This window comes from Vidua chalybeata, chromosome 2 (genome assembly GCF_026979565.1).
Source record: "Vidua chalybeata isolate OUT-0048 chromosome 2, bVidCha1 merged haplotype, whole genome shotgun sequence".
Classification (NCBI taxonomy): Eukaryota; Metazoa; Chordata; class Aves; order Passeriformes; family Viduidae; genus Vidua; species Vidua chalybeata.
This window is the reverse complement of record NC_071531.1, coordinates 94,822,777-94,847,076: the sequence shown is the minus strand read 5'-3', so window position 1 is coordinate 94,847,076 and position 24,300 is coordinate 94,822,777. Positions and strand designations below refer to the sequence as shown.

Sequence of the window (24,300 nt, the reverse complement as noted above, 5' to 3'; positions counted from 1 at the left end):
ATAATTAACCAGTGAGGGCTTGTACATCACAGAGTAAAAAAGTGGAAAATGCTAAACAGGCAAAAAAAAAAAAAAAATGGTGAGGGGGAAGAAGTTCATCTGAATTTATTACCTAATTGAGGATGTGATTTTTTTTTTTCCATAAACCTTTAAAAATAATCCCTTTCCACTAGAAGAAATTACTCACAAAAATTATGGATGCAATTATTCTTCATTTCTTTTAAAAGCAGTGGCATGTAGGATTTAAAATAATTAAAATTCCAGTAAATACAAATGCAAGCACACATTTGATGTACTGCAATTTGAAATCAGAAATTAGTTGGAACAGCAGAAATTAGTTAAATACTGAGAAATAGATTTGAAATCTATTGACTTCTAGCTAAACCAGTGAGCACTGCAATGATATTAAAAAACAGCTTCTTCTTTCCACTCCTCTTGATACCTTTTGCAGTAGTGGGATTACTTTTAAACACTCTTTTTAATAATCTTTTAATTGAGAATAGTAAAAATTACTTGTTTCCTACATCACCCAAAGGGTTCAGTTGACATATATGGTCGCATGCAGAGAGGACAATTAGTATAATCACAGCAAAAACAAAAGGATCCCTGAGAATGAAGCAGGTAGAGGGAGGAGGGGGGAGGTGACCAGGAAGGCTTATGTCTACGCAGCCAGGACAAAAACCAGGGCCACGGAGAGTATAACACTGCGACTGATTGATAAGTAGCAGAGTGCAGTGTTTACCTTTGGGAGGAAAGCCCAGAGCTGTAAACATGATGAAATATGCTTGAGCCAGAAAAGAGGGCAAGAAAGAGGTGAAGAGCTTGGAGACAGAAGAGGGAGGTGAGAAAATAGCTGACTACAGGGCCAGAGAAACAGGTTGAAACAAGGCCTTAGAGAGTTTTGAAGATGGAGAGAGATTTTGAACTGAAATTGCAATGAGACATCAGGCCAACACAAGTGCCAGCAATCACACATAGGACTGGATGGGAAATTATCTAGAAAGAGAGATCTTTGAGAGCTGAAGTAGAAACTTATTAAGCATATGTGATCTGTGAGCACAGATCACAGCAGAAACAATTAATCTAAACATGAAGCGTGGCAATGTTTCTGGGGGGTAATAGGATGATGTAAGAATTAAAGAAAATGTCATAGAATGATGGATTCTTTTCAAGAGGATACTTCAAATATTAAGGACATATAGAACAGCCAGGGGCCATGCTTCTCAGGACAGACATACCAGCAAACCAGGGAGAGATTTAAGAAGAGATTAATGTATGTATTTCAGAGGTTCTGTTGTACAGAGACCAACCAGTCTGTGTAATTAACAGGATTAATAAACAGGCAAAGGACTTCTTGTGGGAAAGGACCCAGCTGCATGGTGTCACAATGAGAGAAATAATCCGGTGTCAGAACCCTCACTTCTGAGCATCACTCTTCCAAGGCTACTGCTTCTAGTACAATTTCAGAGGAGGAGCACAAAGAAACATGAGTGTTTTCTTACTCTTTTGCAGAGGGCTAGAGACTAATTAAGCACCATTGTAAGAAGAAAAGGGAAGCTACAAAGAATTGGCAAAATATGTGCTAAACCACTTTGTTAGTGGACCTCTATTTGGATGAGAAGAAAAAACAGTGAAGTGACCTTACTTATCACCCACTGACCAGCAAATAATTCACATTTCTTAAGTGTCAAACTTCCATGTTTCTGACTAAGCTACAGCTCGGATTTGCTGAATGAGCCAGTAGGAGTTTATTGGAAACATGAATAAAAAAAAAAAAAAAGAGGATGGATATATTTCTCAATAGCTGAAAACAATAATACCGTTAGAGAATAAGATGCTGCTTAAATAAACAATTATATTCTAAAACTAGGTCATTGCTGCTACACTAACAATTACTGGCAAAGAACTTGTAACTTATAAGGAGATATTTCTTATGGAATCTCATTACAAAAGAGTATAATTAGGACTGTAATTGGAAATTGGATTTCCAAGAAGAAAGAAAAGAAAGTACATCTTTACTTAGGAAAGGAGGTCACGAGTATATTCGGTACTCTATTTTTGTGTACAAAATAGAAAATCCAGTATTTTCTTCTGACTGCTGAGGGTCCTGTCTACAGTGCATATAAGATTCTGTGTCTGTTTAGTGCAGATGTACTTGGGCAGTTATCAAAACCAGGGCAACAAGTTAGTAGAGGTTCTTCGCTTCCAGTACTGTATTTCTGGTAGAGTTATTAATTTTGTTAGTGCTTCATCAAAAAACACCTATTTTTTGTAAGGGAAATATTTTTGAGGAACACCTTTCAAAAAGACTTACAGAAATGCAGGCACAGCTGTAAAAGCAGTGGTGTCACTCAGGCTGCTTCACAGCCCTCGACCCTGCAGTTTCCCAGATCTCAGGCCCTGGTGGTACAAGGTCATGCAATGATGGAGCCAGGATCAGCTTGGGGATGTGAGAACTTCTAGACTTTCTAACATACATTTCTTTTTAGAAACTTTCTGCCTCGTGACTGGACTTCGAGCTCATGTGCACTCTATTGTGGGTGGGTTTCTGCCTTGCCAGGAACTTTATGAGGAGATTCTTAGCAAATACCCCCAAGCACTTCATGAGTTTTTGGAACTGAGCTTTCTAGATGACGTGCAGACTTCATTAAAACTACAAAACCTGGTTGATCTTCCAAAAAATAACTTGAGGGGATTTTTTGCTTCTGTCAAAAAGTTGGAAAACTTTGGGTTTTGTTCCAAACTGGAATAAAGAGCATATTGTAATGTATAGAATTGCCTGTTGGGTTTCAGTCAGCTTTCATTCTCTGATATTATTTTCAGGAAAGGTTTTGTGTGTGTCATTGGCAACTTCGGCTACCAAGGATAAATTTTATTCTAATTTTTTTAAAAAATCACATACCGCTGAAACATTTTATGAGATGGCAGACAATTCTGTGACATGAGTAAGGCATCCTATGCAATTAACCAATTGAACATGAACAAACAAGATTTATCTGTAAGAGACTGATACCAACAAATCTACTAGAAATTAAATGCCTTGAGTCAGAGAGACACTCCTAGGGATAGTGACCAAATAGTTTTTTTCAAATAGGACAGAAATTCATGGACACACACAAAAAATAACAAATAGTCAGTAATCCTTCAAACCTTAGCCATAGCAGGTGGAACCTGGAATGCTAATATCAAGCCATCCTGTTACAAGATGAGTGATATTAAATGACCTCAAGAGAATCCTGTCTTGTACAATCACCCCAAGTATTCAGCTATAAAGCTGGCCCAGCAGTACTAGTATCAAACAACAGGTAAAAAAAATTTTTTGTTGAGACCTCTGAGATACTCTGAGGGAAACAGTTCAGGCTGAAGCTTGTTAACTGATAGATATTTTAATGTAAGTGTTACTGCAATTTCTAAATTACTTCAGACACCATGTTCTCTTTCAGGTTTGAATGCTTTGGTGAGGTACCTAAAAAATAATGACCTTGGACTTTTAAACTGATAAAAATTTTTAAAAAATTATATTAAAATGGCTTATCTCTGTTCTACTCTCATTTAAAGAGCTTAAATTCACTGCTTACAGAAGAAATGAATACATAAAAAGGAAATTACCAGCGAAGGACAGTTCTGTTGATAATGTACTGGACAAGGACTGAGGGGACCTAGGCTAACTTCCCAGTTCTCCAGTAAATCCTCCAAGTTCAAGTGAGGCGGCCAGGGAAGCAGCAAGGGTCCACCTGCATTTCCTCATCACTAGAAGGGCAGCGGATGCGTGAGAGGCACGGAGCAGCTGGAGACAGGCCAGTGTCCAGAAGCAGGATAGAGGCATTCTGGCACTGCACCAGAGGCAATAAACACTCAGCAGGGCTCCTTCCTCCAGCAGAGATCTGCGGGACCGCAGCTAAAATGCTTGGGAACCAAGCTGGTGAGCCTGCACTGGACTTCACCATATGGACTTTCCAGCCCAAACCTCCGGTAGTTTCAGGGATTCTGCTTTGTGCTCCACTGACCAAGGTAAACATACCCTCAGATTTCCAACTGTTCAGTGGTAACACTTCTGTATCACACTGGGATAAGTTGATGACACATTTATTAACGTCCATAACATTCGATGCATGGACGATGACTACAATCTAAGCACAGAGGCCAAAGCCTGAGGGTTCAAAGCAAGCGAGTTTGACAGCTCCTGAATTCTGCCACTGCCCTGCTGGGAAGAACACAGTGACTGTCCCCAGACTGGTCAGCATAACGAGTGCTACCTTTGGGTTTCACACTTACATGTGTCTTAGGTCTGGCCTGAGGATAACCTCGAGCATAAAAGTCAGGACCAAGGAAAGATGAGAGTTGTAACCCTGGAGTACAAAGTGATGCCTGGTGGAATTTAATTTGGGTTTCAAATTAAAGCTCACTGAAGTGAAATGTCTGTATGAGGCTCTCCACAGGCAGGTTCATAAGCAGCATGTGTGCTACAGGCAGGAATCATAACAGTAGACAACCTCCTGGAAATCTCTGTATATGGTGTAGAAAACTGCTGCTTTTTACATTTAAAATTAACACTGGAGTTAACACATAGAAAAGAGAAAGGTGAAAGGAATAATTTCTTGAATGTTTAATTAATGACAATTGCCAGAAAAGCTCTTCTTTTGCCAATAACAAATGGATGTCTATGGCAGTTATTTCTCATTTTAAATACCTAATCTGATTTTATATTTCATCTCAAAGAACTAAATGAGAAAAGATGCTGTAATCTAATCATACCACAATCCAGGTGACATCTGTACTAGGCAGAATACTGTTGTTATTCTGCTGTCTAGTTGCTGTTGCTGAGAATGATGAAGTAGCGAAATTACATTTTCCCATTATTATTTCCAGACACTCTCTGGCAATGGTTTGTTGACTCTAATAAAGCTTCAGACAAAGCTGTCAGCAGAGGAAATGGCAGAGGGGGAGCAAGGAACAGCCTTCACAGCAATACATGAATCTAAAGTCTCTGTGATAGGTTGTGCATTTTCTGATAAAATGTAATGTGGGTGTGTGTTTCAGAATATATCACAAAGCTGCAGCTGAATTCTAGAGGGATAAATGTATTCTATCAAGTCACGTTGCTTAAGACTTTGACTAACATAAACATAGTGTGAGGGATTAAAGAGCCAGAAGCCTTACCTGCTATAGTATTGAGGAACATCAAGTATTCAAAGTTGGATATCTCCCGTCTCTGCCAGCGCTGAGTCATGTTGGAGGATTTATAAAGTTGTCGGGGTGTGGCCAGAGAGATTCTCCTAGGAAATACATTTAAAGAATGATATTTTAAGAGTCTCATTAATTGTTAAGATGCAGGGCAACATTTTTAGTGTGATTAATTTAAAATTGTCTGAGAGGCCTTTTTATTTCATTTAATGAAGTCAAGAAGACACTATTACCCTTGTTTCAGAAATGTCTAAAATTAGGAACTATATTTTATCTCTACTACAGCATTGCAATAAATCAGAATAATGTATTTTGTGGTTTATTTTTTTCTGAATCTGATTAAAAGACTGGGATTAAAAGAAACTGCAGACCTCCTGGTGCCAGGCTTGTCCAGAAGGAATAAAAGAGGAATACCATTTCCCTGTTTCAAAAGGATATATTGAGATAAATTCATTAATGTGAGTGAGTGATAGATTAAAGTGACATACACTTCCATCACACAGGTTGACTATATTTATTACACAATTTGTGCACCTCCTCTATGGTCAACTACTCATGATTCTTTCCTATATGCCAGTAAGCTTGAAAATTTCTATTTATAGCCTCGTGTCTGAAAGAAACAAATTTTACTCAGTTATCTGCTCACATTTTCATCTGCCTGTCTCTTCATAATGACTTCTAAATTGCATTTCATTCAAATTTGGAAGAGGAGCAAGAGTGTCTATGATACTAAATTTCCACACATTTTTGAAACTTACATGGCTGGATAAGGGAGAAAGAATCAAACTACATGGCAAGGAAGAGAAAAGCAGAAAACCTCAACTATTCTATATTCAATTTGACAACATCACAATAAACAAATACCATGCAACAAGTCTTAAATTAACCATTGTATATACTGTCCCAGGCCAGTAAAATACAGGGGACTAGGGTCAGTCTAGACTAATGCTTTAAAGAAAAAAATCTGCAACAAGCAGAAGCAGTCTCATTGTTCAAAACTCATTTCTAGAGAAAATAGTTGCCTAAAAAAAGAAAGACAAGGAAATCTTTAAAAAGAAAATAAATTCATCTCCTCAGATACCTTTTTTAAAAGAAATTTAGATCTTAGGAATGTGTAAAAATAGAGAAATGTTTATACCTGTTAAGAACAACAACAATAAAAAAGACAATTCCTAATGGGTAGTCTGAATTCAGTGAATTTGAAGAATGTATGTAGTAGTATTTACACAGCTTATCAAGACTAAATAGGGACACCTAATGCTTCAGCTTTCAGTTGCACCCCGGGCACAGTGTGTGTCATTCCTGGACTCTGGAAGCTTAGTATCTTCTTAAAACTTAGTCATATACAAGGTGTCAAACTGGGCAGTGTTCACAAAAATGTGAACCATATCTACTTCTAAAGATACATGCACATACTCCTGGAGATGCACTAAACTCTTTTTCCAGAGAAAGGATGAGTGAGTGTTGGCATGTGACTGGAGTGTATTACAGTCATTACAATTATTTGTCTAAATTGCCAGTGTGTAAGTTGTCAACATCTGCCATATCTCAGCTTCCAAAACTGAGCATGCAAAAATGATCATGCAAGTGTATTTACCCAAATAACAGTATGTTAGGTCTTGCCAGCTTATTTTACAGTAGACTATAGGATACCAAAGGTAAATACAATTTAGCAGGACACAGGAGACAATGCAAAATACTTTAAAGTTGTTTCTATAATGCTTATGAAACTATTTATCTAACGAAATATCCAAATGTAATCATACTTAATATTGCATTTCATAGAATAACAACTATTTTTACAGTACAACTCTCAAAGACATATATTTCCCAGTAAATTCTGACTAATGCTACATAGAAATTAATAAACACTGAAAATAAAAATACTAAAGAGATCATTAAATTTACAAAGCATTTTGTCACAGACTTTCTGTTCCTCCCATGACAAAACAACATTTATGTATCAGCTTAGTAGCTGCTTTCAGACTTTATTCACAATCTCCTAGGGAGTATCAAAAATCTATAAACTGTCAAGTGCTGGACTTTGCATTTGAATGCCTGATTTGAGTGAACTCTACAGAAAATCAAAATATACTAAAAACGTCCTTATTTACTCCATATCTACGGTGTTTGAAAGATTCACATTCTTTTCAGCAGAGACTGGAAGAAATTATGCACAATAAATTGGTTCCACACCTGCTCGTTTCAGCTAACACAGGAAGACCCACTGTTTTCTGTTTTGCTAAAACCACCCAACTTTGATCAAACCATTTCTTTCTTCAATATACCATCACCAATATGAAGATGCACAAATGAATCTCCTTCCTTTGCTTCTAGAGAACCACAAAATATCTACTCAAAATGGGAACTGCAGAAGACTCTGATGTACAATAGAATGATCCAATTTTTCAATTTTTATACATTTAAATGTATTTAGAAAACAATTCATGCCATTTTGGTGAAGTAAGGGATGTTATTATTCCATATGTGGAATATGACACACCCCCTTTCAGAGTCACTTTTAATTTAGTTAGATAAAATGCAATGTCATGCAAAAAATATTTAAGTATCTTGCACCTGCATGATGTTATGTGTTGTGTTGCTCTGGTTCAGAGGAAAAAAAATAAAGACTTGGGAAAGTAATTTCCCAAGGAAAGGCAAGAAACTCATCAACGTTCATTTTAATCAAAGTTCTAAGAAGGGTTTTATACTTCGATGACATCAAACGTTAGTTTTCTATCTCTCTCCCCTCACAAAATTCAACCTCAACAATCAGCTGTATTGAAATCTGGAAATCCATCACCAAGCTGCTGACATGGCAGAGCTGAGCTGATGTTGAATATAGTTACTGTAACATCCAAAATACATCTTTTTTTTCAGAAAAAAATAATTTGAATTTCTTGATTTTATTAACTGAAGCCATTGTTTTCTCTAATGCATTAATAGCCCCCAGAATTTCAGGGGAAGGTGTCAGTATCTTTAGTGGTAAAGATACTGTAACTTTTATCAATTCTTTCATCTCTGTAGGCTAGGAAAACATCAGGCAGCTCACAGCTGATTTCTGAGCTGTGATGTTGCCCTCAATAAAAAGACATCATTAACGTGTGTGTCCCCTCTAACACCTGAGTGGTTAGAACCATAAAAAATAGTCTGATAATACCATGCTAAAAAGTAGATATTATTCTACCTATGTATAATCATATGGAGCTGCAGAAGTTAAAAGACACAGCATTGTTTGCCCAGTTGTATCATTTGGCAAGGTCATAAGGAAACTACAATCAATGCAACATGTTTCAGGAACAGTGAGAATACATTTATCAAAGACAGACTAATTTGATTACCAAATCAGACTGAACTCTTCAACATGTGACTGATTTTAAGGATGTAATTACTTCTTTGTAACATTAAGCACAGGCTTGAACTCTGTTGAATCAAAGCATTAAACAGGCTGCTTAGAAAGGCAGCAAAGAGGCAAACTGAAGACTTGCTCTGAACAGCAGGTCTGCAAAGTCTTAGGAAGTCATAATGGTTCACCTGCTTCTAATCCTTTGAGCTATTAGATCATAAATATTTCCATTTACTTCTGCTTCCTTTCACCTTTCTTAATTCCAGGATTTCACCAGGAAAACACAAATACACTTAAAAGCCATGTACTGCATTAAAAGTAATTTACTTTGGAATGTTTTCATCATGAATGCAAGCCTTTATGATACTGTAATTAACTCTAGGTGACATTTATCATAGTATCAGAGAGGAAATATTACTTGCATAAATAGAACTAAAGAACTTAAGCAGAACAACCATAAAGGTCTTTTTTTGTTAAGATATTTTAAGGTACAACTTAATCTGGAAAACTGTGATGATAAAAAAAAAGGATAATGTTTTACTCAGTATAGCAGCTCCTTTTGGTTACTCAGCATAATTTTGCCTTATTTTAGTTATACAAATAAGCATAATTTTAAAAGCTAGCATTCCAGAGCCAACATATTCATAGGAAGGAAAGCTATATTCTAACATCAACAAAAGATTGACTACAGAGCAGTTATAGAGCCAGATTTCCCCTCAGTTATTCCACTGCAATCCTCCTGAAGACAATAAGGGTATGTAGACAGTGGAAAAAAGAAAAAGAACCATGATTATGGAGTCTTTATTGTGCATAAATCATACCCTGATTACACAAAAAAAAAAAAAAGAAAGAAAAATAACTTCACTACCATATGCCAGATATATTCTGAAGGCTAGCAAGCCCATTTTCGATTTAAATTGAACTTTAATCAAAAAGGTATGGAAATAACTGCATATTATATTGAAGCTGAAATTTTTCTAAATAATTATATATCAACAATTTTTTTCAGAGAATTATTCACTGAATAATGCACAAAGGATATGAATTTCAAAAGTAAAAAATGTCACTGTAAATATGAAATTCTGATTGAGAAATTTGCATTTTGTTTGTGCTAGAACTTGTGGCCATTTCTATTTCAGAAAAGAATGCTATAACTTTCCATTTAGAGACAGCATTTCCTTTAACTTTAGTATATGGAAGAATAATGCAAATATTAACAAGATGCACCTTCCAAATAAATGTCCCAACTTTGCCTTGATCTCACTGAAAACTTGAGAAATTTGGCAGTTTGCCTAAAGACTTCAGCACATTCAGGAGATCAAGCCTTAGGACTCTTGGGCTCATGACAGGGAATGATGTTCATCTGGGAATGAAACAGTTCTCCAATTCTACAAATGCTTTGACACTTCAGAATATTTCCACATTTTGCACTGGGATAAAACAAGGACAATGTGAAGTTTTAGTTTGTAGGAAATGACTTAAAGAAAGAGAAATACACATCCCAGACACTACACTGATGATTAAGTCATTGGCTTTTTGGCCAAATCAAGCCAAATGGGGGTCTGAGCCCAAAGCACCATATTTTGTTAATATCATGCTGCTTCCTCACTCCCTCATATTCCTTTATTTTTGTCTCATTTTGACCAGAAGTTAATCCTGAACTGAAAACCAGACAAAAAAAAATGTTCCCCCTCCAACACAGTGAAATACACATGAAGATCATCTCACCTATCCCTGAAAGAGGAATACTGTTATAACAGAAGGTCTGACAATTTCCAGCCTTATTTCTGGTCATAGGCTGATTTGATGTTAATGTTGATGAGGGAATAAAAAACTGTAGTTGTCCATAGTATGTGAGAATCTCTAAAACTCAATCTTAATTGTTCTTTCAAAAATATATATGCTCCTCAATTTTGGAAAGAAAAGAAGAAGAATGTATTATACTAGTGAAAGGAAGAAATTTGGAAATTGCAAAATAGCCACTACACTGATAGGAAATTAAGTAAAATCCCACATATTCATATATATAAAATAATTTACATTCAGCAAACACAAAAACTAGTCAAGTTCAGTTTCACATCCTGCATAACAATCACAGCAAGGATGAACATTTGATTATACATTTATAAAACCTGACTGGAAACCAGACTTTGAAGATATAAGGTATAAGTATTTTCAATGGAAGGTGCTTATTTCCTGTAATTGAAAAAGAAAAAAATCTAATTATCTAATTTACAATACTTTTACTTCCATTCCATTTACTAACAGGCCATATAGTAAGAAATAGCTAACCTTAAGAAAAAGAAAATCTAGAGTTTCTTGACAGAAATAATTAGCACTGACATTAAAAAAAATCAACTGTATAATATAATAAACACAAAATATAAAAACTATATTTAATAAATTACCTGGCTTGTGGCAAACCATAGCTGGTTCCTACTCCAACCCGTGGTAAGCTGTACACAACTTTTTTCACTGTTGCTTGGTCAGGAAAATTAAACATAACAGAAGCTAAATGAAGAAAGGAAAATATGTACCAGTAAAACATTTGCAGAAGTCTGTTTCTTCACCTGCATATATTTATAAAATGCTCAGGTTTTTATTTGGGGAGAGAAGTCAGTTACACTTTTATCCTCCTGGGGATCCAAGGTACAACAGAAATTCCTGACATTCTTCACACTTATGTATAATTAGCTGGCTAACATTTTAACATTAAGTCTCCCATTTTGCAGAAGACCTGAGTGTTGTTTACTTCAGAGGAACAACACTTTACTGTTAACCCATAAAATCTCTTATCAGGCTGAGAAGTCATTTATTAGTTGGCATGGCATTTGCTCTTCTAACTAGTGCCTTAAAACAGCCAAGAACAAGGAATTGTTTAATTCCCTCTCCAGCTGAAATCAAAACTTAACATCAGAGGGTGAAAGACCGCTATACACCTCACCAGCCAGTGAACTGTGATTCAGAGTAGCACATACAGAAAACCAAGTGGATCAGTTTCTTGCTCTGGTACTTTTTAACCTTAATTTGTTTTATAATTAGGAAAGGAAATATCCTTTTATATGTTCCACTAAAATATTTACAAAAAATTGAGGAGGTGGGACAATAGAAAAAGCAAATTTCCTATCCAACATTTGAAGAATTTACTAATTGCAATGATCTGGTTCTTTAAATAAATCTCACTGCTGCACAGAAAGCAGTGAGATTGATTTATGTGATTGATTTCAATAAAATTTGCACTAAATACATACAAGAGGAACCATTATAGAACAACATAAGCACTTTATCAAAGGAAGTACAGAGTTTTAATTTTAAGATTAATAAATAAAACACAAAATAACCACTAGCACAATTTTATGCAGCAAATATAAACTATGACCTACTTCTGTTTGCCATAAACACTTCCAAAGCTGTGTTCTGGAGAAGATAACGTCTTGAAAAAACAGCTCGAATCTCGCTGAACATCCATTTTCCATGAAGCCCTTCAGTATAGGCAAGGACCTTTAAACAAAATCAAGCTGACAGTCATTAGCAAGAATTTTTTGATAAAACATTGTATAAGAACAGAGGAAATTTTAGCCATCAATTACGTTAATCATGTCTCTTTAACAGTTAAAAACAGTGACTCAAAATGAACGTGAATGTTTTTAAGAAATGCAAAATAAGGAATACCTACAGTTAGAAGAATATCAGTAATTACTGTAACCTGATACTCCTAAGATCTATTTCTGATACGTCACATTAAATTAATTTCCTCAAAAACACCAAAACCCCAGACTCTACAAGTACAGGGAAACAGACACATTTGCAATTATGCTTAGCTGTATCTTCTTCCAACAGCATGCATGACACAGTTGTCAGTTATCAGATACCAGATTTACTTCTAAGGCTGCCTTGTGCAAAGTACAACCAAAATAATATAACTTGCTATTCACATCCACTTCAGGGTCATAAATTACAAGTCCTCCCATTCTCTTAATAAGTAGAAAAATTAGCAAAATCAGTATGTCACCACAATAATTCTTCTGAAGTTAGATACATCAAATATCCCAAACCATGGACAAAATTTAACAGATTTAATTTTGCATTTTAAAATAATTGTGAAAATATTTTAAAATAAAATAGTTAAAAATTAGCACTGCTTTTCCCATTTTAAATTTTTTCAATTGAGTGTATTAACATAAGACTAGATATTAATATCAATCTTTTTTCACTTTTCCTTCAGTGTTCTGGATGTTCAAAAAATAGACAAAAAAAGACACAATTTAATTAGATGTCATTTTTATTAACTTGTCTTATCTGTATCATGCACTGTAGAACAATTCTTTTCCAATCATTTTCATCAGCTGGCAGGCTCCCTTCAGCCCTGCACCTCTTCTCAGGTGGGCTCTGCCATGGCACTCCTAGGAGGAGTCACTTGTTTGGGACCACACCCATCTGCATTTCCCAGGTTCTGTAGACTGTGCCTTTACCTAGGCTGCTGCCACTGAGAGAACTGCAGCCTCAGTGAAACAAAGAAATGCAGTGAACACCTCCCCTAAAAGAACATTTCAGACAGAAGAGACTGAATTTCTCTGCTCTCCTTTAGGTACCCACAAACCAGCTCACAGTGCTTTACCCATTTCTCTGAGGTCATTACTTTCCCTAATCATGACCTTCCCCAGCTTCTGAACAGGAAAATGTTAGGGAGACCATATGCTGCTGCTGTCAGTGATCCGTCATGCTTGAGGAAATGGGAATTTTATTTCTTCAATCTCTTTGCTGATGCGGCTTCAAGTTAGTAACACCTTTCCATATATGAAAAAGTTAATTTCAGTTTGCGCGCTTGGTGTACAACCTTTTTCTCATAACGACCATGATGAGTCTATTTCAGAGAGGATGTTAATAACAGCAGCAACACAAAAGTGCTTCAGTACCTGGAAAAGCATTCAGGTGTTAGTTCTGTCCTTGATAGAGACTGGTTCGAGGAACACAGCATTCCCCCTGTTTACATAACAGTAAGTTACAGACAGAACTCTTAGACCAACATTGCGGCTGACGACACTGTTTCATTCACCTCAGCTTTTCACACTAGTTAAACACAGCTTGGGAGAAGGGAAGGAGTTTGATTCTTTGGAGGTCACCCAGACACGTGCAAAAGACTATGAGCTCCCTCCATTCAATAACAGGTCAGCTGTGGAATGCTACCTCATACACTACATTGTTGCAATGGTTAAATATCTGCACCTTATTTTTCCTTTGAACTATGATAGATCTTGTGACACTTTTGTCTGTGAGTTTTCTAGTATCAGGTAACTTTTCCTTGTGTTGGTATTTACAGACTGGATCTACTTACTGCTTAGCCTTCTCTTTGATAAACTAAATAAACCGAATTTTCCTTGATTTTCTTTCATTGAAATCAGATGCTAGGATACCATTGATATCATGTATGTGAAATTCAGGTGGATAAGAATTATGACTCCGAAGATTTAAGCACTCTCCTTCTTTGAATGCATTCTGCTGCTATCTGATACATAATTTTTGTAAATACACAGGTTTTAAATGAAAGAGAAGAAAGTCTGAGGAAACCGCTCATATTTAAGAAGCTAAAATATGAGAACAGTCTCTTGGAGGGAGGAGTTTGAAATGTATATTTTTTTTGTAAAGAGAAATGTTTCCTATTAACCATATTCTATATATTAGCATATTAGAGGGTTCACAATAATACATTTATGATGTATTGATACATACCACATAGTTATTATAGATCAACACTAAAAGCACATTGCATACCAATCATACACTCCTTGCCTTTTACTTCCTCCTCTTTTTTAATTAAGTATAAAGCAATTGCAACTACACAGAGGTACATTCAACTCACTATTAACTGAATGACATATGATAGCACTCCAGTAAAACAGTAGAATGGAATAGGAAATCAGAGGAAAGAAAGGAGTCTATAATTCAATTAATGTCCTCAATTACACTCTTCTTAACTGTCTATTAGTCCTACAAGTATCAGATTATCTTGTCATTATCAAATTATCTGAATTATTTCAGTATTTCTGTTGTAATGTTTTCCTGTCCAAGATATACTACCCATTTTTGCCATCCTCCATAACATTCATCTTACACCATTTTCTTGCGATGCATTAAACCTCCCATTATAAGATATCCACAGTTTACAGCAGATATTACTGACATTGGAGCAGGATTCTTTCTTATTGCTGTTATAACAACCAATTCAAAGTAATTTTATTTTTCTGCATTTGAACCCTTTAAAACGTTTATACACCTTTTTTTTTCTTCCAGAATGATTTTTAGCTTTTCACTTTCTCATAGGACATCAATGTCTATTTTACATATTTTACAGACTGTATGTATTGTATCTTTCATTATTCATAAAAATATGGAAATAACCATTTCACTATGCTAATACACTGAAATTATGTTACTAAGTTATCTGAAGGCAAAATTTCCATGAATTCCAATACTTTGTTGTTTATACTTAAAGTCAGTACTCCTTATTTTGATAGTTTTATAAGTTTTTGTCCTAAAAACATTTGTGAAGGCTTCCTGCCTAGGCATGTTTTAATAGTTGAAAAATCATGACTAAGCCCAGAATTCTAGATACATTGCAGATAAGCTGTTTTTATTAAAATACAAACAACCAGCCAATATCTACATTTGAACTAAGCACACTTTTCAATTTTAGTATCAGCTACAGCTGTTTGGTTTAAAACTCATTTCTCCTTGCAAAACCATTTCACTTAGGAATATGTATGTGTTTTAAAGATACCAATTTGCTAGAATTCATTGCAGCAAGATGAAGCTCTCACCTAACAAGGGAATGAGAAGTCTCTAAAACTCAAGATTCTGTACTGTGGAAATACATCTCTTGGTGACACTTATTTAGATTAGGTCAGTAAAGCAGCATGGGATGCAGATGGAAAGCTCTAGAGAAAAGAAGCAGAGCCATTACCGAAGTGCCTTCCTATTTGGATCAGATATGAAGGCTCCATTATTTTAATTTTATTTCTGATGTAATCAAGATCTCTTTTTTTTTCCCTTTCAATTAAGAGTCAATGCATTTTTAATCATAAACATTCTTCAGTAGTTATTCAATTATTGATAATGAATTGTTAATTAACAGCTGGAATTCTGCACTAACCAGAAGACCTGAAATACTAGTGTCCATTTTGCTTGAATCCCTGGTAGATTATCTCCACACAAGGAACACTTAAGTACTGAGGCTCATTTTTGCTGCTTTATACTATTTTTTGGTAACTCATAGCACCAGCATGCAAAAGGATATTCTGGTCATTTTCTTTTGATTATTGTTTCTGGAATTGAAGTAATCACAAAATCAGGTGCTATAAAGAAATCAAGGCAAACAGCCTTTACAATCCTATCCATTCTCAGCCACTAACTTTTCGGTAAGAACGATCACTTTTGCTGTCTGTTGCAAAGAATTTTTACATATTTCCTTTTTTTAAAATAGCTCTTTGGGGTGATTCATTAATGATTATGTATGTGAATTGAATCTACTGTTTTCAGTGGAAGTTCATAGCTTGTATTTTGAAACCACATTTCTAATTCAGGATATTTTAATTCTAACCTAATTTCTCAATGAAAGTGTCGATTGATACTTGTAACATTTTTCAAGCTTTGTTTATATCTAGTGCAAAATGCATGTATCATTAACATGTAATATATTTGTCTTTTTGTGGGTTTGTTTGCTGAGTGGTGAAAAAAAAACATGAAAAAAATTTCCTAGTATCTATGAATTTCCCTTGTCTCAGCTTGAGGACATTTCCTCTGGTCCTCTCACTGTAGGCATGGTAGAAAAGACTGACCCACACCTCACTACACCCTCCTTTCAGGGAGTTGTAGAGAGTGGCAAGGTTCCCCCTGAGCCTCCTTTTCTCCAGGCTAAACACCCCCAGCTCCCTCAGCTATTTCCCACAAGAAATGTTCTCTAGTCCTTTCACAAGCCCTGGTGCCCTTTGCTGAATACGCTCCATGGTGGATAAAACATGGAGAACATCACAAAAAAGAATTACAGTGTTTAGTTATTTCGTCATCTACGGCCAGCCACAGAAGTGTGGTTATGCACCTGGCCCACGTACAAAATAGGCATTTAGAAAATAGCTTGGCATCACTGTATGCTTTTAGAGGTCAGAAATGCATGAAATTGATTACTGAAAATCATCCTGTTCTGTCAGGGATTTGGATTTCCCTTTTTCAAGAGTTGTTGAGCATTGCAATTTGCAGCAAGAAAAAAGTGAAATTCTGAATGCAGGTCCTCATGGGCTGAGACAAATGGCTCCTATGAAAACACAGCAAACTTTCTTTTCCAGAACAATCTAACAACCCAGAGTTAACCATAGGTACATGGCAGACTGCATGATTGCTTCATGTACTCTAAATACAGATTGAGATGACAGACATAAATGGCATGGAATCCCACTCCAAGGGTTTATGAAATACCACACTGAGTAAGCATTTTATAATTTCAAAATGTTTGATGAAATACTGAGTATGACCAACTTTTAGATTTAGCAGGAAAAATAAGTATACACTACAACAAGGGATATATCATGTCAAGATAGACAAGTGTAAAAAGTTATATTTATTAAGAAAATTCAAAATCAGGTAAGTTCAAATAATGAAACACCTTGTATTTTGCTCTTCTAAAACAGGAATCAGATAATGTAAATAAACAGAAAGGACAATTCAAATTAATTTAATGTCCTAGTGTTTCATTGACTTACTACTTTTTTATACATTTAGGCAACTTTAAGAACATCTTCTTGCCCTCAATTCCCATAATCATATTAAATACTTCAAAAATCTCACCAAATTCTGTTTTCATTTTTTTCTTTGCACATTTTGGTCTAGTACAATGTTCTCTCTACATTCAGGTCTCTTTTCCCCTTCTTTATAACATGCCTCTGTGTAAAATGTTTCTTTATTTAAAAGCTTTCCTCCAAGTAGCTCTTGCAATGTTATGCTGTGCAGGATGAGCTGAGTATTATGTGCCATTATAATTTCTCAATTTGCATCAGTTTTAAAATCTTTTTTAGGACCTTTTTTTTTTTTTTTTAAATAAATATTGGCACTCCTGTTTCATTTTTCTTCTCCTCTTCAGGGATCTGAAAAATGCAGATATTATTTTTGTGGTTTTGGACTTTATTTCCTTGCCAAATATTCTCCGCTTATACTTCTACTTCCAATGTTTTTTTAAGCTTTCAAGAGGCCCCTTGTCTTGAAACATGAGGTTCTGTTCATCCAACCTTTTCTAAATTTGATTTCTCTGGTCAGCATACCCACTTGGTTATCCATTAAAACAATGCCCACTCAGCTTAAAGCAACAGATGCTCTTATTCCCACATTCATTTGCAGTGATCTGAAAAATTATTTGAAGTTAGTCCACTTGAAGGCCATTTCCCTCTTTTCATAAGCAAAATGGTTTTGCACATTATGATTTTGTGTTCTAGGCAAGAAATGGAAAGGATATTGGGATATTTTTGCGGAGTAGTTGCAGAAAAGTAATTAGAGCAAAAAACCAAACCCTACTCCAATATCTTATGTATTCTAAATGGACCATTTCTAACACTGCATTTGTGAAACACCAGTGCATAGTTTTCAATATAAGGATAAGTGCAAACAAAATTCTGAATAATAATTATTTTATAATTAATTTTTATCTCTGTGCCTTTACACAGTTTTCTTTCTATGCAAAATAAAAACAGATTGTCAATTTAGGCAACTCCTGAAGTGCCAGATATAGACTGACATTCTTGGGAAGAACAGCATCAGGATGAGGTAGAAGATTTAGACATTATCACCTTCGAAAAGGTAGGCAGAGGCCTTTTTTAGGCTCTACTTTCAAACATATTCAGCAATTCTTGTTTTAAGCAGAAGCTCCACTGATTTAAGAATTTTAAAACCACAAATAAAGCTGATGGTGCTGGCTGGGGCAACAGTACATGTGGAGAAGCAGCATATATTCCAGTGTCACATAAAGCCATATTAGAGCACAGCCCAACTCAAAACACAGAGGTTGAAGAAACAAATAATGGGGCAAAATCGCACAATTAGTTCTGGTAGCCACAGGACTGAAGCAGATTGTGTCAGTTACCTCACAAGGTTTAAAATGATTTTTTGTTGACTTTGGCAACAATGGGATGTCAGACTCAAATCTAGTGAGAAATGTTAACAGAACTATGTTTCCATTCTCACTCTGCATTTCGCGCTCAAAGATCAATCCAAACTGGGGAGTGGTGATCTCAGACTCAAATTGCTCTGAGCAATTCTGCCCCAGCAGTGAAATGCAATCAAATTAATTCAATTAGAACCACACAAATTACAGTTTAGTGGGCATGCCAAAAAACACATAAAATTGATATGATCTGAGTAAAACCAGACTTTTTTTTTTAAGAAATAAAACCAGAGAGCTTCTTTTTCTCTTAAACGGTCCATTCTCCTCAACAAAAGTAAGGCAATTGAAAGAAAGAACTTTTAATATCTACAAATTTAGGGAGTACACAGTGTTAAGAAATGCTTGTAAATTGAAACCAAAGCAGTATATTTATTCAATAAATAGTTTTTTGACAAAATTGCAGCTTTATTGAACTTGTATTATTGGTGGATTTCATAGAATTTGTGAGAGTTTTAGCTGAGAAAAGTTGCAGCAGAAGCAAACAACCATAGAAATAGCTTGAGGAATAAAGAATGTATGGTATCCCTAATATGTGATGTGTTCTTTCCCAAGAATAAAGCCATCATAAAATTCTCTGGGTGCTTTGATTAGTTGTTTTTTTTCCCCAGAACTTGCATATATTTATTCAAAAGTGCAAATCAATAAATACTCAATTGTACCATATCACAAATTCTTTAAATTACAATAACTGAAGGCATTATAACTGGTCTTAGGAAATGTGTAAATATTGGGTTTTGTTAAACATTATCCATTTCCTACCAAATGAAGGTAGAAGGACAGTTGCATGTTCCTCTTTTTATAGACATGAACTTAATGTCATACAGGAGATATGTGGAAGCATCTTGTATTTTAACAGTTTTACATCTGATTTATTCAGTGTAGAATGCACATGATTTAAGATCTATAAAAGTCAATAGAATACAGTTTTTTTCTACTATCAGGCTTAATTTTTTTATGTTCCTAATATCTCTTCCTATATAAGACTGATCAAAAGCCAGTACTATTTTGTTTTCAACTTCATATACAAAAGCTTTTTCATTGGTCCCAATATTTAGGAATATAATCAGAGCACATTCTACTCCTGAAATTTTAGCAATAAATTTAAAATTAATTTTTATACGCAAAAAGAAATATATAAGTTTTTTCAGTGATACATATTGTACCTCTACAACATCCTCACCGTCTGCAAAATTTCTACAATACAGTTTGTAACAGTCAACCAAAATCCTCAAGAAATTCAAAATTCTACAGCTCAAAGAATCACAGAATCAGGCAGGTTGGAAGGGACCATAGTGGGTCTGCTCCAGCCTGGGTCAACCCAAAGCACATGGCACAGGATTTCATCTGGACACTCAGCTGTGCCATGAAGTGTTGGGTATGGAACACCAGTGACTCCTGGAAATCAGATTGCTTGGAGTCTGAATTTAGAATAGATTCTCTAGGGCTACTCTAGAGCAGGGCTACTTGATATCATGCCAACTTCTAAGGCCCCTAAAGTACAATTACAGAGCCTGTGAATAATGGTGAACATACATCAAAGTATCTTCATCTTCATAATATATTGCAATACCAACGGATCCTTTATTTATCCACCTAAAAAGTGCTTAAGATGAGTTTGTTTTGCATTTCTGGAGAAGACAAGAAATTATAGCACTGGGAAAAAACCTAATCCACAGCTCCAATAGCAACCAAAATTCTGCTGTACTTTTCAATATTATATATGGAATGTTATCTAACATTACTAAATCTGTGCAAGGAAAGAATAGCAAAGTTTCTTCTGAGAATTTTTACTCTGAGTGTTTGCAAACTGTGTGCTGTTACTCAATAATAATTAATTAGTTTACACTTTATACTTATTTTGCTTTATTATTACAGGAAAAGTATTTATGCATTATATACTTGCTTCAGAGAACATATTTTTATCAGATACCATAACTAAGCACTGGTAAATAACTCCACAGAATATATAAAAACTACAAATATTGACATGTATCAAATAAAAGCTGCGTATATAAACTCTATAAATTACTTTTATATTTCTTTCAATAAATGAAGCCAGATTTACACTTATTTTGTATGCGCATTTGGTATATTCTATGCCTCCTTTCCCATACCTAATAATCAACTTTTTTAATTCCAACAATTTAAATGTCAAATAGATAATTAAAATATTTGGCAAGGTCTAATTCTACTCAAAAAATCTTCATGAAAACTAGCAAGAATATTAAGAATAACTACTCAGCTGGCTACTAAAAATGGATTCTGGGGAACACATTTAGTCTTCCAATGTCTGCACAAAGCAAATTTGGTATACAGTTCCCTCCTCTTTGAATTTCTAGCCAAGTGGAATGCAAACCTGCATGTCATAAATTTGGGCATACTCACAGGCTTTCCTGTGGTGAGCTCCAGGTTCCCAGTATGAAATTACTGCAACACCTGTCAGCATGTAGAGGTACTTTGTATGAATATGCTTCAGTTTTTATCCACTACAAGCTGCTCCAACACAGAAGGTATTTAAATTTTATGGACTTCTGGGTACCATGCGACTATGAAAAAGTGAGCCAATCCCAGTCAAAAAAGGTTCACTCATATAGCCTCAATTAATTGCTTCTTAACTTTTATTTAATTAAAAAATAATAAAATGGGATTCAACTCATGCTTTAGAAAGAGATTAGATATTTCCATTTCTTTATTGATTACTACCACCAACTATTCAAATTCTCCTATTAAACTAGATTCTTACCTTTTTTTTTTCTTTTTTTTTTTTTTTCCCCCTGTGGGCAACAGGCTAATTACTTTAGAAGAAAATAAACCCTATCAACTTGTATAGACAGATTACTGCCTGTACTGTGATTGGTTCTATTTCTACTGCCATTAAGTCTTGATTTAATGCATACCACATTTCTTTTAAATAATACAAGCACCTTAGGTAAAAATCTATCTTTCATAGACTCAATTTCCCAAGATGCATCTTTTCCTTGCAAGTGAGTATCCCAAATGCCACTGCTTAGAGCAGAAGCTGAGAGTACTGAGATTGTCCAGGAAGTGATCTCAGCGTCTCAAAAATTTGCTTCACCTTCACTGAAAACCAAGGAAGTCAGATATAAAGAGAAAAAAAAAAAAAAAAAAAAAAAAAAAAAAAAAAAAAAAAAAAAAAAGTGCAGGGAAGGATGAATTCAAAGCCAGGAAAATTAGTCATGTAAAAAAGTGTCTCAGCCCTCGAACATGAAATGCTGTCCGATGTAAATTAATATATAGGAAAATACACAGTGACCCTCAGTTTTACCATATTATTAAGTTCCTTCTTTTTAGAGTTTTTTTATATGTAAACACATTTGTAAAAGAAAAATAAAATGGTACAGAAGAATTGTAACTGTTTCATTAAATTAAGCACACATTTTAATTCAACAGTTCAGAAGTTTACAGTCGCCTTCTAATCTCCTTACTGTGCAAAAACAAAGTCTGAAAATTGTTATTCTAACTGTTATATGACTATTTTCTCCTGTTATGCATGAAACAAACATACAACCACAACAAAAAAACCCAGACAGTGGACACAAAGCTAGCTATAGAAGGACCCTCATTTTCTCAGTCAGAGAATCCACAGTGAAATATTTTCTCTTCTTTATTTACATTAAAGGGAATTAATGATGAAACCAAGCTAAAATAAGTCCCCACTCAACTTTGTAGTATAATGATGAGTTACTCTTGGAGAGTACCCTTAGAGAGGAGTCTTAGAGAGAAAATCCAACACATGCCATTTGACTGTTGCAAAATAATCCCCACTCTGCTTTGACTTCTTTCTATGAACTGTCCAATAGACAGCCTCAGATGCATCTCAGGTCCAGTACATGCTTTTCAAACTTAATCAAGGGAATATAGAAATGTATATAAAAAGATGAAAGTGTCTTTGCCTTTATACATACTGAAGGAAAAAAAAAAAAAACCTAGGGGGAAAAAAGTGAGATCTTTCATAGGGGAAGGTTAAGGCTGATGCTAATGCTTATTTAAAATGGTGACAGTCTGAAGTAGTGAAGCCTTGCTGGGCTGCTTTAATTTCTCCCTGGAATAGCTCTCTCCCAACCTTCGGCAGCACATCAAAGTCTCTGGAGCTCAATTAAAATTGGATTATATTGAAATGCTCTATCTATGGAACTGTGTGCTCACTAACACTTTTCTTTCAGTAATACTCCAGATGACAGTTGCCCATCCCAATTTAAACAGTTGTCATAGAGACCATGAACTAAAGCAGCAGTAACTAACAATACAAAGGAAAGGTAAGTGGTAGGATTTCTGTGAATGAAGGGCTTGGTTTGCAGCCGCAGTGCTCACACTGCAAGCAGCTAAATGCACAAAACATAAAGGCTGTAATACTCTCCTCACTCCTAAGGAGAAGGGTAAAGTAAGCAAAATAGTAAAAATTTTCCTTTTTCCCCCCAGTAGCTAGTAGTGTTTTACATTCCAGCATGTTGTAGCTACCTAAAATATCCAGAATTAAATTACACACCCTAAGAAAAACAGCAGATAACCCTGGACTCAATCTACAGCCACCAGTTCATAAATTAAAGGCATCAAATTGCATTTTATAACTGCAGGAGAAAAAAAAAATAAGGTATTATCTTTTTATATTCAAAAATTTTATAGAAGATTCTTAAATTATACATGATGTATAAATCCTTTGTCTTTATGATAAAAATCTGGAGTGAAAATCTGATAAAAATCTGTAGGAAATTCATAATCTGGACCCATCTGGTTAAGACTGTGAATCCAATATGTGTAATGCTTTCAGATCATTACTGGTTTTAACTGTTTCATAATCTAACCATGCAGATTTTTGATGTACTGCACCAAAGCTTGACAATACCATTGGAAAACTCAAGCAGCTTCCAAAACTCCCAAAATAACATAAACAGCTTATGTTTCTGGCAGTACCAGACAGCAATGTATTTAACAGCATAGATTGCTGGTAATGATACTATTTTCTCATGTAGATGGCATGTTTCTGGCACTATAAACCCCTTAACCTTTCTTGTAATTGGCTTATTGAGAGTCCCAAGGTTGTTTTTTGTGCCATTGGGCTGATCACCATGGAAATGAGCACTTATTGCTGCTTCACTGTAGCGCTCTATTTTTCTTCCAAGCCCTGCACAAGCATTCTGCCTTCTCTCCCGGGAAGGCAGCGTTAGGATTTTGAAGCAGCAACAAGGCAGAGTGCAAAGAGCGCAGGCCAAAGGGGAAGAAAACAAAAATGTGTCAGAAAATCTAAAAACCACACAGATCAGAATTTGTCAAAACAAGGCCTTGGTTTAAACCAACAAGAAGGGCCCCCACAGCTTGGGCCTTGACAAAGCACAGCCTTTTTATTTTTTTCCCCACTTTTTTTTTTTTTTAATTTTTTTTTTTTTTATTTTTAGCCCAGCTGTAGAAAACACCATCTAATGAACCTGTCTGGGGCTGCTGTCCCCATCCTGTCAGGCATGTCAGGAGATGACAAGCACTGGGGACAGGCCGCCGCCAGTCACAGACAGGCCTGCCAGCTGGAGAGTTCAGCCCCAATCTAATCACG

At 35.4% G+C, this 24,300-nt stretch overlaps 1 protein-coding gene across 2 annotated transcripts in view; it reads right to left on the bottom strand.

The window, feature by feature from the left end:
• Positions 1-24,300, bottom strand: part of NBEA (neurobeachin) — a 454,830-nt gene that overhangs the window by 88,283 nt on the left and 342,247 nt on the right. For both annotated transcript variants that reach the window (XM_053932002.1, XM_053932009.1), the window contains exons 42-44: positions 11,914-12,031; positions 10,939-11,041; positions 5,161-5,276 (exon numbers count right to left, since the gene is read on the bottom strand). In XM_053932002.1, the coding sequence (XP_053787977.1) occupies positions 5,161-5,276; positions 10,939-11,041; positions 11,914-12,031 (337 nt within the window). The remainder of the gene's footprint in view (positions 1-5,160; positions 5,277-10,938; positions 11,042-11,913; positions 12,032-24,300) is intronic.